The sequence below is a fragment of the Callionymus lyra genome, chromosome 14, assembly GCF_982586985.1.
Source record: "Callionymus lyra chromosome 14, fCalLyr1.hap1.1, whole genome shotgun sequence".
Lineage (NCBI taxonomy): Eukaryota > Metazoa > Chordata > Actinopteri > Syngnathiformes > Callionymidae > Callionymus > Callionymus lyra.
Window position 1 is genome coordinate 7210236 of NC_141831.1, and position 18328 is coordinate 7228563.

At 33.2% G+C, this 18328-nt stretch overlaps 1 protein-coding gene across 3 annotated transcripts in view; it reads left to right on the top strand.

The window, feature by feature from the left end:
• grik1a (glutamate receptor, ionotropic, kainate 1a) overlaps positions 1-18328 on the top strand; it is a 59493-nt gene that overhangs the window by 35892 nt on the left and 5273 nt on the right. For 2 of the 3 annotated variants that reach the window (XM_087806978.1, XM_087806979.1), the window contains 7 exons: positions 4389-4502; positions 4576-4779; positions 4862-5085; positions 5156-5274; positions 6317-6534; positions 9748-9973; positions 14069-14319. In XM_087806978.1, coding sequence (XP_087663104.1) covers positions 4389-4502; positions 4576-4779; positions 4862-5085; positions 5156-5274; positions 6317-6534; positions 9748-9973; positions 14069-14319 — 1356 coding nt within the window. Of the gene's footprint in view, positions 1-4388; positions 4503-4575; positions 4780-4861; positions 5086-5155; positions 5275-6316; positions 6535-9747; positions 9974-14068; positions 14320-15817; positions 15945-18328 lie in introns of those variants that run through there. The other variant, XM_087806980.1, reaches the window with a different exon arrangement.

The following is an 18328-nucleotide window of genomic DNA, read 5'->3' on the forward strand; positions in this document are numbered from 1 at the left end:
TTTTCAACTATAATCCAACAATTTTCAACTATAATCAAACAATTTTCAACTATAATCCAACAATTTTCAACTATTATCCAACAATTTTCAACTATAATCAAACAATTTAAACTGTTATCCAACACAGACCTCAGAGCCCGAGCTGGGGTGTAAGTCTGGATCAGATCACTGATGGAAGGTCTGACCATGAATAGATCTGAAAGTAAGAACCAGAATTTTAAAATGATCCTGAAAGAAACTGGCAGCCAGTGAAGAGTTTTAAGGATCGGAGAAATGTGAGTTCTTCTACTAGAGCGGCTCAGAATTCTGTCTGCAGAGTTTTGTATGAACTGCAGTCGAGACGATCCTTCTTGATTAGACATGAAAATAAACTGTTACAATAGTTTAAACAAGACACAAACACATGGATTATAAGATCCAGATCATGTTGTGACATCGTTTTCCTAAGTTTAGTAGATTTTTCCCAGTTAAAGGAAACAGTTTTTCACAGTGTAAGTTATTCCTCTAGTTCTGAACGGAACAGTTTAAAGTGAATGTTTCATCTCAGAAAGTTTATTTATCTCCGGCAACATTGCGGCGCTTGATTCATGTCCTCGAGCGAACATTGACTCTCTGGTGATTTAATGTTTGCATTTTTACTGCGTTTTTATCGTCGCGTCTGAATCAACATTTCAAGTTTTAAGACCTGAAACTACACTTAAACAAGAACTTATCGTCATATTTATTTATAAACATATCAAGTAGGAAAAATCATACATGGAGCTTTAATCACCTAAAATTTACACCAGAAAAAACACCTCGTTTTAAATTCCCTTCCCTTAAAAAAACTCTCTTAAAACCAGCTCCTGTGAAAAATTAATGAGTTTGCTGCAGTCGTCTGGCTCTGTTGAGTTAAATACACTCAGAAGAAAAACACCAAACAAACTTTAATCCTGTATTGAGGAAATAAATACTGTATTTACACGTATCAAGCTACTAACATGAAACTACAACTCTCTTGACTCGCATGTAGTAGATGTTCTTCTTCAAGACGCAGTAAGTTCCTCATCGTGACCATGTTTTGAATTTATTACTTTATAAAGTTGCTCTGAAATCTGGGCGAACGAGAGGTTACGAGAGTCCATTATGAGGTAATAATGGCTTCACTTCTCCTCCAGCCAGCTGTAATCCCACCCTGCTTTGTTTATACAATAAGTCCCTTGGAAGTGGAGACTTGGGTGTGGTTATGGTCAACAAGATTATATCTCCAGAAAAACAGGAAGTGTTTTCAGGAGGGTTTTCAATTAAAATCAAACAATTTTCAACTAAAATCAAACTATTTAAAAATATTATCAAACAATTTTCAACTATAATCAAACAATTTTCAACTGTAATCAAACAATTTTAAACTATAATCCAACAATTTTCAACTATAATCAAACAATTTTCAACTATAATCAAACAATTTTCAACTGTAATCAAACAATTTTCAACTATAATCCAACAATTTTCAACTATAATCAAACATTTTCAACTATAATCCAACAATTTTCAACTATAATCCAACAATTTTCAACTATAATCCAACAATTTTCAACTATAATCCAACAATTTTCAACTATAATCAAACTATTTTCAACTATAATCAAACTATTTTCAACTATAATCAAACAATTTTCAACTATAATCAAACAATTTTCAACTGTAATCAAACAATTTTCAACTATAATCCAACAATTTTCAACTATAATCCAACAATTTTCAACTATAATCCAACAATTTTCAACTATAATCAAACTATTTTCAACTATAATCCAACAATTTTCAACTATAATCCAACAATTTTCAACTATAATCAAACTATTTTCAACTATAATCAAACAATTTTCAACTATAATCAAACAATTTTCAACTATAATCCAACAATTTTCAACTATAATCAAACAATTTTCAACTATAATCAAACAATTTTCAACTATAATAATCCTTTAACAATAATTCCAGGCTCACCTGAGACCATGAAGCTCAAACACCTAACAATAATAAACGCTTCTCTTCAGTTTGTCCCTTTATCTGCGAGAAAGAACCAAAACAATGGTCCAGTGTGTTGATCTTGCAGCGATCAGACAGATTAATGGAGCCCAGAGAACCTTCTCGCACAATTGCCACACAGGGAGTTCCAGTTGTGTAGTTGTGCGTGGGATTATAAATGAGTTTGACCGTGTGGAAGTGAAGGTCCTTCTAATGGTCGCTCCAGCAGGTTCATTATTGTGGGCTCTGGAAGAAAACTAGTGTTATTTAATGTGTTCTCAGCCCAGAGTCTCGGCCTCACTTACACTCTCTGCTCTTTAACAGCGAGAGGATCTTCTTTTATTAGGGTCAAAAGTCCAGCTGTCAGACACTCGTCTGATAACTGCTGTGAGTTCATTTAATCCAGACACATGGTCGTCTGAACGTCTCTGTTAAGAACCTCCATTCACAAGTTTAGAGTCACAAGTCTGTACAACTGACATTTATATACATTTATTTTCAATTCAAATCAAACAATTTTCAATTATAATCAAAGAATTTTCAATTATGATCAAAGAATTTTCAACTATAATCAAAGAATTTTCAACTATAATCAAAGTATTTTCAACTATAATCAAAGAATTTTCAACTATAATCAAAAAAATTAAACTATAATCAAACAATTTTCAACTATAATCAAAAAAATTCAACTATAATCAAACAATTTTCAACTATAATCAAATAATTTTCAACTATAATCAAACAATTTTCAACTATAATCAAACAATCTTTAACTTTAATCAAACATTTTCAATTATAATCAAACATTTTCAATTATAATCAAACAATTTTCAACTATAATCAAACAATTTTCAACTATAATCAAACAATCTTTAACTTTAATCAAACATTTTCAATTATAATCAAACATTTTCAATTATAATCAAACAATTTTCAACTATAATCAAACATTTTCAATTATAATCAAACAATTTTCAACTATAATCAAACAATTTTCAACTATAATCAAACAATTTTCAACTATAATCCAACAATTTTCAACTATAATCCAACAATTTTCAACTATAATCAAACAATTTTCAAATGTAATCAAACAATTTTCAATTATAATCACTTTCTTTTTAAATTATAATCAAACAATTTTCAAATTATAATCAAACAATTTAGTTAAATATTGTATTTATTAATATTTTAATGTAATTTTACACAACATTTCATATTTATAAATGTATTGTTATGCTATATTCATTGATATAGTAATATGTTTTCATTTAAACACACTAATTACATCTTTAGCATTTTTCTGTGTATTGGCTGTAGTTTTTACTCATCTATATATATATATAATATATATATATATATATATTATATATTACGTGCATTTTCAGGCAAGCAAATTTGAATTTTTTTAAATTTAGTTAAATAAATAGTTTACAATTGAAGTGTAACGACACATAAGTTAATATTTCCTTCAACGCCATCATTTATTTATTAATCTTCATGTCACACAACTTTCGTCCTGAAGATCAAATCATTATTTGACGACAGATGTCGATGAATCATCGAGTCATAAAACTGCAGCTCGACGTCTATAAAACACAAAATTTGAGTCTCCCGCGGATCAATTAAACACAAAATAAAACCATTATTTTTTAACGTTCGCTGTTTCGAGTCCCTGAAGAAAATGACAAATGAATGTTGGTTAAGTTAAGTTAGTTAAGTTTGGCTTAAGTTAGTGTTTAAGATTCAAGAGGATTCTGTAGAATCTCCATCAGAATAATGGTTTAATTTAACATTTAAATTGTTTAATTGTGATTAATTTTTTAATTAAAAAAAAAAAAAATATATATATATATATATTGAATGGTTGAATAATTATCATTTGAATTACTAAATTAAATTATTTTTAATACACTGACTTTTAATTAATGACTATTATAATAACCTTTTTATATTGAATTTAAACTAACTATGAATACAAAAATATTGAATTCAGAAAATAATTTTTTTATTGGGATATAAAAAATGTTAATTAAATTTATTTAAAAAAACAACAAAAAACAAACTAATTTAACCTTTTAATTCACAAATTAGTTGGAAAAAAAGCTTATAATAAACAACAAAAAAATTATTAAAATAATTCTAATTAATTAAAATAAACATTTCTTTTAACTTTATATATATATATTTTATATATACAATACGACAATTTTTATGAACATTTTTCTAATTCAATTGTAAAAAAAAAACGAAAATACTATTTTCTTAAATTAAATGATTAAATAAAGTCAAAATACAACATCTTCTCACAACAGTTCTATCATCAACGTTAAATCTAACCTCACGTTCAGGTCTGTTCTTCCACCTCCATGTTCCAGATCGCGGTCTGGAACTCCTACCGAGGCATGACCCTGATGGAGTCGCACCGGATCCTGAACACCAACGTGACCGACTCTCTCGCCAACCGGACCCTCATCGTCACGACCATCCTGGTGAGACCAGCGACTCGTCCACGAAGGATTCTATAGACTGATGATGATAAAAAAAATGTTCTGGTTCCCGCAGGAGAACCCGTACGTGATGCAGAAGAAGTCGGACAAGGAGCTGATCGGGAACGACCGCTTCGAGGGCTACTGCCTGGACCTCCTGAAGGAGCTCTCCAACATCCTGGGCTTCACCTACGAAGTCCGACTGGTGGCTGATGGGAAATACGGCGCCCAGAACGACAAGGGCGAGTGGAACGGGATGGTCCGGGAGCTCATCGACCACGTGAGTCTCCAGAAAACTGACTTTTTCCCCCCTTAAAGGTAGGGTAGGTGATCCTCAAAACGTCGAGCTCTCTGCCCCGCAGGTGGCAGACCTGGCGGTGGCGCCGCTGACCATCACCTACGTCCGCGAGAAGGTCATCGACTTCTCCAAGCCCTTCATGACTCTGGGGATCAGCATCTTGTACCGTAAACCCAACGGCACCAACCCCGGGGTTTTCTCCTTCCTGAACCCGCTGTCGCCCGACATCTGGATGTACGTCCTGCTGGCCTGCACCGGGGTCAGCTGCGTGCTCTTCGTCATAGCCAGGTACTGGAGTCCAGGATCCAGAGGTCATGGGTTTCGTTCTTCTCATGTGACACTTATTGATGATGTCCAGGTTCACGCCGTACGAATGGTACAACCCGCATCCCTGCAACCCGTCGTCCACCCTCGTGCAGAACAACTTCACGCTGCTCAACAGCTTCTGGTTCGGTGTCGGAGCGCTCATGAGACAAGGTTCTCTCGTGTTGGATTGAATATTAAATACAGAATTAAATTCAAATATATATATTTTTTTTACATTATTTCTCATTTACATTTATTATCAGTTTTTCATTTATTCAATTTAATGTCATTTTTCTTTTTTTTTATTAAATGTTAATAATAATGTTAAATGTGTTATTTTTTATTTCAATAAATATTTTAAGAGTTTTATTTTTTATATATATATTTTCATGTAATTTCTTATTTATTTAATTATTTTCCCTTAATTGAATTAATCAGTACTTATTCTTATATTTTTTAATCCATTTTTCTTAATGTTTCATGTATTCAATATTTTTAATTAAGTTGAATTTTTATATATTTTTTATTATTGATTGATATATTTTCATGTCATTTTTCATTCATTCAAATTGATGTTTTATTTCATATTAAATTTGATGTCGTTTCAAATGTATTCAATTTAATGTTATTTGTTATTTATTGAATGTAATGTTATTTTTAATTAATCAATACATATTTCAATATTTTTATTTTATTTAATTTTTCTTAATGTTTCATATATAAATAAGTTTAATTTTTATTTTTTATCGTTTTAAAATAACTTCATGTAATTCCATTCATCAAATTTGAAGTTATATTTCATATTTACTTTTATGTAGTTTCAAATGTATTCAATTAAAAAAAATGTATTCAATGTTTTTATTTTATTTACTTATTTATTGATTTAATTTAAATTTATTTTATTTAATGCGTTTTTTATTCCATCATACAGTTTTTTTTAAATATATAAAATATTTTCAGTTTAGTGTAAATATTCGTTTTCTAATTTATATAATTCCATGTAATTAACATGTATTTAATTTTAATGTAATATTTGTATAATTGATTTAACTTATAATTGTTTTTTATTTTTATTTATTTTCCATTTATTTTACTGTACATTATTAGTTTAATTAATTATTATTTTTTGGGCAGCAAAGCATTATGGGAGTTATTCAGGTTGTCGTCATTGAGAGAGTTGTCAATAAAACATCGTGTCCGTCTTCACGTCCAGGTTCAGAGTTGATGCCTAAAGCTCTTTCCACTCGTATCGTCGGCGGCATCTGGTGGTTCTTCACCCTCATCATCATCTCCTCCTACACGGCCAACTTGGCTGCTTTCCTCACGGTGGAGAGGATGGACGCTCCCATCGACTCGGCCGACGACCTCGCCAAGCAGACCAGGATCGAGTACGGAGCCGTGAGGGACGGATCCACCATGACCTTCTTCAAGGTACCACTGACACCTCTGCAAATCTGTGTTTCAATGTACAAATATTTGCTTGTATGACCTGCGCTTGTTGCTCAAAATACTTGTATTGAGTATATACCGGGACAATCCCCTTGACCTGGATTCAGTTGGACTGAAAATCCCATTATTATTTTGAGCAATAACAAATGAAAAAACGGGGCAAGATAAAAAAAAACGAGCTTAAACACCTGGAATTTTGACATCATTTTTAACAAGTAATCTTTAAAAAAAACCTTTTTTTTAGTGTAGTTTAATAAACACATTACATAAGATTACATAAGCAAAAGCAGGAAGCCATGAAAAAAGATACTGGGTGTCAAAGTATGTTTTAAAATAGTATTTTACCTCTTTTTTAAATGTATTTTACCTCTTTTTTTAAAATGTATTTTACCTCTTTTTTTAATTTATTTTACCCCTTTATTAAACGTACTTTACCTCTTTTTTTAAAATGTTTTTCACCCCCTTTTTTTAAATGTATTTTACCTCTTTTTTAAATGTTGTTTACCCCCTATTTTTTAAATGAATTCTATCTCTTTTTTAAATGTATTTTACCCCTTTTTCAAGTGTATTTTACCTCTTTTTTAAATGTATTTTACCCCTTTTTAAAATGTATTTTACCTCTTTTTTTAATTTATTTTACCCCTTTATTAAACGTACCTTACCTCTTTTTTTTAAATGTTTTTCACCCCCTTTTTTTTAAATGTATTTTACCTCTTTTTTAAATGTTGTTTACACCCTATTTTTAAATGAATTCTATCTCTTTTTTAAATGTATTTTACCCCTTTTTCAAGTGTATTTTACCTCTTTTTTAAATGTATTTTACCCCTTTTTTTATGTATTTTACCTCTTTTTTTAAATGTATTTTACCCCTTTTTTTAAATGTATTTTGCCTCTTTTCTAAATGTATTTTACCTATTTTTTAAATGCATATTATCTTTTTTTTTAATGTATTTTACCTCTTTTTTAAATGCATTTTACCTCTTTTTTAAATGCATTTTACCTCTTTTTTAAATGTAGTTTACCCCTTTTTTAAAATATATTTTACCCCTTTTTTAAATGTATTTTACCCCTTTTTTAAATGTATTTTACCTCTTTTTTAAATGTATTTTATCTCTGTTTTAAATGCATTTTACCTCGTTTTTAAAAATGTATTTTACCTATTTTTAAAATATATTTTACCCCTTTATTTAAATTTATTTTACCTCTTTTTTTTAATATATTTTACCCCTTTTTTATATGTATTTTACTCTTTTTTTAAAATGTTTTTTACCTCTTTTTTAAATGCATTTTACCTCTTTTTAAATGCATTTTACCTCTTTTTTTAAATGTAGTTTACCCCTTTTTTTAAATGTAGTTTACCCCTTTTTTAAATGTATTTTACCCCTTTTTTAAATGTATTTTACCTCTTTTTTAAATGTATTTTATCTCTTTTTTAAATGCATTTTACCTCGTTTTTAAAAATGTATTTTACCTATTTTTAAAATATATTTTACCCCTTTATTTAAATTTTTTTACCTCTTTTTTAAAATACATTTTACCCCTTTTTTTATATGTATTTTAACCCTTTTCTAAAATGTATTTTACCCCTTATTTAAATGTATTTTAACCCTTTTTTTTTTTTAAATGTATTTTACCCTTTTTACATGTATTTTACCCTTGGCCTCATGTTTTTAGCTTAATAACTTTAGTTAATAAAATGTGGCTCCACTTTAGAGAAGAGCGTGAGGACAAAAACATTAAATCTTCCTCTGCTTCTCTAATAAGTCATAAACATGGATCAAGAGGCTCATCAATGCTGCAGATGTTGCTGTTAAGGAAGTCATTCTCTGCACAGATACCATGGACTGAAAATAAACCTGAAAATAAACCTGGGTTATTGGTCCCGGGCTATAATGTGATGTGCGAGGCAGGGCTTCACTTCCTTCACTCGCCCCCCTCGGCGTCCCGGCGGGGCTGATTCACGAGGGTTTTATCCGCCCAGATTGCAGCAGTGATTATAGTAGGACTGTGTTGATGCCTGAACAAATTGAATCAGCTGCAGCAGATTTAGCTGCACATCTGTCTCGTCTTCTCTGAGCGACGACTCACTGATGCACACGAGAAGAAAAGGTAAAGAGTGTTCCAGGAAGTGACATCACAACATTGATGGTTTAAATATGGCATCTTTGAATTGGTGTTTTTTTTTTTTTCAAGCATTGAATTATTTTTTGGAAAACTGGATTTCAATCATTTATATATTAAAAGGTTGATTTTCATTTAAAAAATAATTGAATTAAATATTTTGAATGTTTTCTGAATGAAATATTGTTTATGTTACACATAGAGTTTGATATTCTTGTTACAATGTTGGAACTTTAATTTTCCAATTTTTTCATATTGTATTTAAAAGGCTACGTGAAAAAAATAAAATAAAATAAAATAATAATAATAATAATAATATATATTTATATATATACTGTATATACATTTAATATAGATAGATTTTATATTTTCGTATTTATATTTAAAACGTTAGAATGATAAAATATTTATATTTTCTAACAAAATTTCTCGTTAAATTGCTGGAATAAGATAATTCAAAATATTTGTATAATTTTAAACCTCATTTTTATATAGATTTTATATTTTCTTTATTTATATTTAAAATGCTAGAATGAGAAAATATTTATATATATCCATTAAATAATAAAATACAAATAAACTTAATTAGAAAATATTTGTCCTATTAAATTTAAGATAAAAATAGTTTTCCACATTTATATATTGAATTTTAAAGACTAGTAATTTATATTTTTATTTTATTTAGATAAGGAATCAAAATATCAAACTCTACCTTTTAAAAAACTAAAATATAAAATTTAAAATAAGAATTAAAAGATATATTGATTTTAGATTATTTTTTTTAATGTATTTTTTTTATTTAGAATATCAAACTCAAAATATGTTGTTTTTCTTAAACTGTTAAATGTATAAAATGATCAAATTCAGTTAATTTAAAATAAGTAAATGCTTAAAAAAACCCATTAAAAATGAAACATTCAACCAGTCAATATCCTGCACATCCTGCCCAGGACAGCGTCTCTCAAACCTCCAGATATAAACGCAGGAGTATATATTTCCAGAAGCGTCTATTTCCAGACACTCGAAAATCCTGCCATCGCTGGGGAGTCGAACTCATCTTGACTCTGTCGGCAGAAATCCAAGATCTCCACCTACGAGAAGATGTGGACGTTCATGAGCAGCCGCAAGAACACGGCGCTGGTGAAGAGCAACAAGGAAGGCATCACCAGGGTCCTGACCACGGACTACGCCATGTTGATGGAGTCCACCAGCATCGAGTACATCAGCCAGAGGAACTGCAACCTCACGCAGATCGGAGCGCTCATCGACTCCAAGGGCTACGGCGTGGGAACGCCCATAGGTGAGTCGGTGAAACCAGTGTAGTACACCTGCCGATCCTGTTGGATTTAGTCTTGTATTATTACTTGTGTATTACTTTGTCGCTAATTTAACTTTTTACCTCGATACAAAAGTATTTTCTGGGCCTTAATCTAGTTACCGAGGCACAAACTGACTTATCGCAAATAGGTGTATTTTTACGTTTCACGATACAGGGTCAACGATACGACATATAGTAATACTGTAGTAACAAGGATATATGTGTAGTATTGTCGAGTACTTGACTCTGGTGTTGTAGTATTTACAGACCACATGACTCTTGACAAAGTCGTAACTGCTTTCATTTGTTTTCAAAACAAAATATGACCAAAACATCAGCTTGGAGGCACTGTATCCTCTCGTCCTCAGTCGTCGCCAGAATCTTTTAATTTCTAGCGTTTAAAGTTTCTAAACCTGGATCTAATAGCATTTTTCTGGGCCTGAATTTATTTTCCCAGAATCCTATGAAGTTTCCTCAAATATGGATGTGTAGGACCTAGAAGCTTGCGATAATTATCACGATACAGGGTCAACGATACAGTATATTGTGGTACTGTAATAAAGGGATATATGTGTAGTATTGTGGAGTACTTGACTCTGGTGTTGTAGTATTTACAGACCACATGACTCTTGACGAAGTCGTAACTGCTTTCATTTGTTTTCAAAACAAAATATGACCAAAACATCAGCTTGGAGTCACTGTATCCTCTCGTCCTCAGTCGTCGCCAGAATCTTTTAATTTCTAGCGTTTAAAGTTTCTAAACCTGGATCTAATAGCATTTTTCTGGGCCTGAATTTATTTTCCCAGAATCCTATGAAGGTTCCTCAAATATGGATGTGTAGGACCTAGAAGCTGGCGATAATTATCACGATACAGGGTCAACGATACAGTATATTGTGGTACTGTAGTAAAGGGATATATTTGTAGTATTGTCATGTACTTTACTCTGGTGTTGTAGTATTTACAGACCACATGACTCTTGACGAAGTCATAACTGCTTTCATTTGTTTTCAAACCAAAATATGACCAAAACATCAGCTTGGAGTCACTGTATCCTCTCGTCCTCAGTCGTCACCAGAATCTTTTAATTTCTAGCGTTTAAAGTTTCTAAACCTGGATCTACTAGCATTTTTCTGGGCCTGAATTTATTTTCCCAGAATCCTATGAAGGTTCCTCAAATATGGATGTGTAGGACCTAGAATCTGGCGATAATTATCACGATACAGGGTCAACGATACAGTATATTGTGGTACTGTAGTAAAGGGATATATGTGTAGTATTGTGGAGTACTTGACTCTGGTGTTGTAGTATTTACAGACCACATGACTCTTGACGAAGTCGTAACTGCTTTCATTTGTTTTCAAAACAAAATATGACCAAAACATCAGCTTGGAGTCACTGTATCCTCTCGTCCTCAGTCGTCGCCAGAATCTTTTAATTTCTAGCGTTTAAAGTTTCTAAACCTGGATCTAATAGCATTTTTCTGGGCCTGAATTTATTTTCCCAGAATCCTATGAAGGTTCCTCAAATATGGATGTGTAGGACCTAGAATCTGGCGATAATTATCACGATACAGGGTCAACGATACAGTATATTGTGGTACTGTAGTAAAGGGATATATTTGTAGTATTGTCGAGTACTTGACTCTGGTGTTGTGATAGTGTAGTAATAAGTATATATGTGTAGTATTGTCCAGTACTTGACTCTGGGTGTTGTGATAGTGTAGTAATAAGTATATATGTGTAGTATTGTCCAGTACTTGACTCTGGTGTTGTAGTATTTACAGACCACATGACTCTTGACAAAGTCGTAACTGCTTTCATTTGTTTTCAAACCAAAATATGTCCAAACATCAGCTTTAAAAGCTGCTGGAGTCACTGTATCCTCTCGTCCTCAGTGGACGCCTGAATCTCTTAATTTCTAGCATTTAAAGTTTCTTAACCTGGATCTTAAAGCATTTTTCTGGACCTACTTTTATTTATTCATTTAATAAAATGCATTTTTAATATTTTTAAAGTGAGTTTTCTATTCTTTGCTGAGTAATTCTACAAAAAGAACAAAAACGTTTATAAATATTAATGCAACTCAAGTTTTGAAGAACAATTCCTTTTGTTTTTAAGATAAAATATTAAGATCCTCTTTGCAGCAGCAGAGACCAAATGATTAAAGATGTAAACGCTTGCTTCAATCATGTAGATTACAGTTGTTTGTTCAGGAGCATCAAAAAAAGAACTTTTTTTTGTGGATAAAAGTTTTTTATGGCGTCGACACTGGAGCCTCCGGTGACGTTGAATAATGGAAACACTTTGATTTGCATAAACACAATTCAATCTCAATTTATGCAAATGAGGCACGCCTCCGGGGTCGCGACCTCCGGTTCAAGCCGTCAAGTTCAGACACTGACGATTAATTATACATCCACGGATTCATCCATTATGAAGAGAAGCTGCTCTTTGACCCGTTTTCGTCGCAGTATTTGAGGAACTTTAATGCGACTCGATCTGAAACGTCTGCTTTACTTGGTGAGAGTTTCTGCCTCATGTTTGTCGAAGTGGAAGAAAATCATCTCACGATCGCAGACGTGTTGACACTTGATCAACTACTTCAGAAGAAACGAGTGGCTGCTGCTTTTCTACCACTTCACTGATGTTTCCCACCTCTTGCCCCGGCTTTATGGGATACATCTTGAACATTTTGATTCGACAAAAACAGCCAAACTTTTCTCAAACTGCTATATTGATATGAATAACCAAATAAGCTAATTGATTACAAACCCCAACATTTTGTCATTTTGTTTCTTTCAAACTAGTTTTTGACGTATGGATGATTTAGTTTTCACTTTTTTGTGTCTTTCTAAATTTATCTTTGGATATTTAGAGTTCGCATCACAAACTCTGAGGTTTTTTTGGATTAAAAAAAAGTTACTTCAATCCAAAAATACATTTTTAACAAGTAAAAAGTAGCTTAAAAAAGGACAACAATATAAAGATGATTTAATCAAAAGTATTTTTTTTTTGTTTAAAGTTGTTTCAATAAAAAATACTATGTTTGTTTCAATCAAATATAATATTTTCTACCAGAAATAATATTTTAAATTAAAAAATATTTTTTGTCAAAACAGTAACACATAGCTTTAGTGATAGATTAGTAATATTTTGAATTAAAAAGGTTGCTTCATTCAAATGAAAAGCTTTGATCAAAAATAATAATTTCAATTAAAAAGAGTTGCTTCAATTAAATAAAAAATGAAAATTTTGCTTTAATCAAAAACAATATTCATTTGTTATTATTTATTTTAATTTTTAAAAGTTGCTTGTATTAAAATAAAGTTTAAATCAAAAATAAATCTCTAAAGAAAATGCTTTTATTAAAACGAATATAATATAAAAACAATATTTTGAATTAAAAATGTTGCTTCATTCAAATGAAAAGCTTTGATCAAATATAATAATTACAATTTAAAAGAGTTGCTTCAACGAAATTTTTTTTTTTTAAAAATTGGCTTTAATCCAAAGTATATTAATTTGTTATTATTTATTTTTATTTTTAAAAGTTGCTTGTATTCAAATAATAAAGTTTCAATCAAAAAAGTTGCTTCAATCAAAAATAAATAATATATAATATAATATATTCAATAAAAACTTTTCTTCAATAAAATACGTTGTAAATAAAAAGTTGCTTCAATTAAAACAAATATAATATAAAAAAAATATTTTGAATTTTTTAAAAGTTGCTTAAATAAAAAAATAAAAACATTTAAATCAGAAAAAATATGTAATTTAATCTATTAATAATTTAATAAATTAATTAATTAAAATATTTTTATTTTATTCAAGCAACTTTTTTCAAATACAAATATATTCTCTGAGCAAAATTTTTAACACGTTTTTTAACATTAAAAATATATTAGTTAATTGCATAATAAATAAACAAATCTACCTTCATAGACATAACTGGTCAAGAAAGAGTGGAAAAAAGTTTTCAAATGTATTTATTTACTGTTTGTGGTCCAAATTAAACTTGGGAAGCCTGACCTTGACCTCCGACCTCAACAGTCTCCATGTCGATCTCCTCCAGGTTCTCCATACAGAGACAAGGTGACCATCGCCATCCTGCAGCTGCAGGAGGAAGGGAAGCTGCACATGATGAAGGAGAAGTGGTGGCGAGGCAACGGCTGTCCGGAGGAGGACAACAAGGAGGCCAACGCCTTGGGCGTGGAGAACATCGGCGGCATCTTCATCGTTCTCGCCGCCGGCCTCGTCCTCTCTGTGTTCGTCGCCATCGGAGAGTTCATCTACAAGGCTCGCCGCAACGCCGACATAGAAGAGGTGAGTAACGAAAAATACTTATGTTCTGCTAAGAAGCATGTCTGGTATGATGTCATTTCCTGGTGTCTTTCTGTAGTGACCTGCAGCCACTACTAAGACTTTACTAAGAAAATATGTATTATTTGTACACGGTTCACTGTGTCAATTTAGAAGTATTTTAGACTATAAATCTTAAAATCCTTAAATGTCTCAATAAACGACCGTATGTACTTGTACTTACTTACCTTTAACCAATTTGAATTGTGTTTTTGTGATACACAGCACCCAGAAATATGTCAAAATTCTTGTAAACTACTGAGTTGAGTCACCGTAGTATTACTGTATTACTGTAGTATTAATCTGTGGGTCACTAATGTAACGCCGCTATGCACCAAAGTATTACTCCATGAAGCACCGCAGTATTAAGTTTTGAGTCACCGAAGTAGTATTCTGCGAAGTACTGATTTACTTCTCTGTAAAGCGCCGTTGTATTACGCTGCGAGGCACCATAGTATTATTTCATGAGAGGTCGCAGTATTACTCTGTGAGGAGCCGTAGTATCACTCCTCGAGGTGCTGTAGTATAACTCTGCGAGGCACCGAAGTATTTCTCCGTAAGGTGCCAAAGTATTATTCCGTAAGTCCAAAACGGCATAGTATAACTACACAAGGTGTTGTAGAATTACTTCGCAACGCACTGTAGTATTACTTGGCGAGTCACCAAAGTATTACTCTGTTAAGTACTGATTTACTACTTAGCGAGGCGGCTGTAGTTTTACTCAATAAGGCAGTATTCAATTACTCCACGAGGCAACGGTAGTATTTCTTCCAGAGGCGCTTAAGTATTATTTTGGAAGGCCCTGTAGTATTACTCCATGAGGCAATAAAGTATTACTTTGGAAGGCGCTGAAGTATTAATTCAGGAGGCGATGTAGTATTACTTTGGGAACTTATGTTGTATTACTCCGTGAGATGCCATAGTATTTCTCGTTTAGGTGCCAAGTATACATGTAAAACAGCATAGTATAACTCCACGAAGTGTTGTAGTATTACTCCGTGGCACACAGTGGTGTTAATCTGTGAGGTGTGATAAACAACCGCAGAAGTTAGTAGGAGAAGTAGCACTCACCTTACTTATGGTGCCAACAAAAGGGTGAACTCCCATGATGCCTTTCTTCACACCTGTTTATTCAGTGAAGGCTACACAGATCCTTCGATGCTAATGTAAATGTTACATTTATGTTGCTATTTCAAAAGGGATCACCAGCTGCGATAGACTGCCTGGGTGGCAAAGCATTATGGGAGCTTTTCATGTCAAAGAGAGGGATGGCAGTTTATATGCACTGTTAAATCAATGTTGTTAGTCTAAACAAATGCAAAATCAAATATCATCGTTCATGTTTCATCTCATTTTCTTTCTTAACATTTTTTTTCACATGTTCTATTTCTTTCTTTATTTTCTCTTTGTATAATTTGTTCTTTTTTTTCCTCCTCTTTTCTTCCTGGCATGCTCGCGTCAGGCCTTTTGTTTCTTTTACGGGGTTCAGTCCCGTCAGTTTCAGCACCGCGGCTCCACCTCGTCCTCCGGTACCTCCCTGTCCACGGACCTGGAGAGCGGGCGACTGCTGGGCGACGACACCGACTAGAACCACGAGCTCGGTCTAGACTCTAGGTTTGTTAGAGACTATAGTAGGGCTGCATGGTATTGGAAATAAGTGCGATATTGGTGTCTTGAAGTGCGATATCGATATTAATGAGATATTTTTAGTGTGTTTAGTGTTTATTTCCACGCTTCAGTGCCGACATGATCGTAGAAATATCACTTATAACGCTCAGTCTCGCGGGACTTGCATCGGTTTCCCGCCAAACTGAGCGACATCAGAGAGGAGCCGCCGGCGTGTCGCGATATCACCAAATCAATAATAAATCCACCTTCTTGTACACGCACACGTAACACTTTATAAATGACGCTAACAACTTAGCTCGTTAGCATACGGCGAAGACGGACATGTTTACACTCGTTTGGAAGTTCACGATCTTATAAGAAAACAACTGAGACGAGATGAAAAGTTATTACGATATGTTGCTTTAACAAAGGAGGTTGAAAGAGACGAGTGACTGGATCACTAGTGTTTGACTAGATCATAAGTTAGTATTACTTCACTGTATATACTGAGCTAAGTCAGCGCGCCAGCAAGACGTGTCGCCATAGCAACCAAGGCTAGCTAGCTGCGCCGCACAGTTCACAGACGGACGGAGACGTAAACAACAACGAGACATAGAAGTACAAATTGACAACTTTACAGAACATGACACTGATTGGTCGAAGTACGCATTTAAGAAATTCTTGATTTATACAATAATAAATTGATATATTATCTTACATGTTTTTCAATATGCATATCGCACGTGCCAATATCGCAATATCGATATTTTTTCCAAAATATTGTGCAGCCCTAGACTAGAGCCAGAGTGTGACCCCAGTGTGACCTCCAGCCTTCCTTTAAAAAAAAAAAAACATTCTCTCCTTCCCTTGTTGATCCTTCCATTAAAAAAAGAAAACGGATTTCCAGCATTTCCGAAAAAGATAAGATCTATTGGAGTCGCAGCTCAGCAGGGGGTCAAATCTGAGATGCCGGTGGCAAAAGTGTGAGGATGAAAGAAGACGGTCGTCTCCGTTCAACTAGATCCACAGATGAAATCCTAAATGTATTTGAACCGGGAGTGAATGAAGAAAGCACACTCGCTGGAGGACGAGTCTTAGAGGAAGTAAAAAAGCAAATAACCAGGATGTAAGATTAAAGAGTGAAGGATTGATTATTCCCAAGAATCAAAGACGCCGGCGGCTCCTCTTCCCAGACGCCGCTCTCTTTGATAATTCCTCCTAATAACTACATTATCAATTCATGGCCGGCTGCGAGGATTTATTCCCTCGCTTCTTGTCCTTATAATTGGATTCTGTGCAGAGACAACAGAGTGTAAAAGCTCTTTTGAATCAACGCACCATATATTTTTATGTAGAAAAGTGTTTCAGATGAACTTGAATCTTCCATATTGGACGATGTCAGAACCTCGGAGTGAAACTGTTGAGGACGAACAAACTGCCTTATTACTAATAAACGTCTTTTAATGAGCTTATCTGTTGTTCAGATTCAAATTGTTTATGTTCTTTTCTTTTATAAATTATATATTTTTTACCATCCTTTTTTGCCAAAATACAAAAAAAAAATATCTGAAAAAAACCCCATGTTTTTAATGCATTTGTTCATTGAGTTTATTTGATGACAATCAGGAAAGTTGAGTTGTTTCAGCAGTACATACAGATATTAGGACATACAGTACACATATTAATAATAAATATTGTTAAAATGGATAATAATGAAATCTATAAACAAAACAAAAAAAGATAATTATGCAGAAAACAAATATATTAAAATAGTATAACTTTGTGAGATGTCGTAGTATTACTCCATGAGACGGTGTAGTATAACTACGATAGGCGGCATAGTATTACCTTGTGAGGTGGGGTAGTGTTACTCCTCGAGGCGGCGTAGTATTACTCCGTGAGACGGCGTAGTATTACCCCGCAAGCCGGCGTAGTATTACTCCTCGAGGTGGCGTAGTATTACTCTGCCAGGCATCGTAGTATTCCTCCGTGAAACGGCGTAGTATTACTCCGATGGGCGGCGTAGTATTACTCCGAGAGGCTGCGTAGTATTACTCCGCGAGGCGGCGTAGTATTACTCCTCGAGGTGGCGTAGTATTACTCTGCCAGGCATCGTAGTATCGCTCCGTGAAGCGGCGTAGTATTGCTCCGATGGGCGGCGTAGTATTACTCCGAGAGGCTGCGTAGTATTACTCCGAGAGGCGGCGTAGTATTACTCTGCGAGGCGGCGTAGTATTACTCTGCGAGGCGCCGTAGTATTACACCGAGAGGCGACACAGTATTACTCCGTAAGGCGGCGTAGTATTACTCCTCGAAGCGGCGTAGCATTACTCTATGAGGCGGTGTTGTATTACTCTGAAAGGCG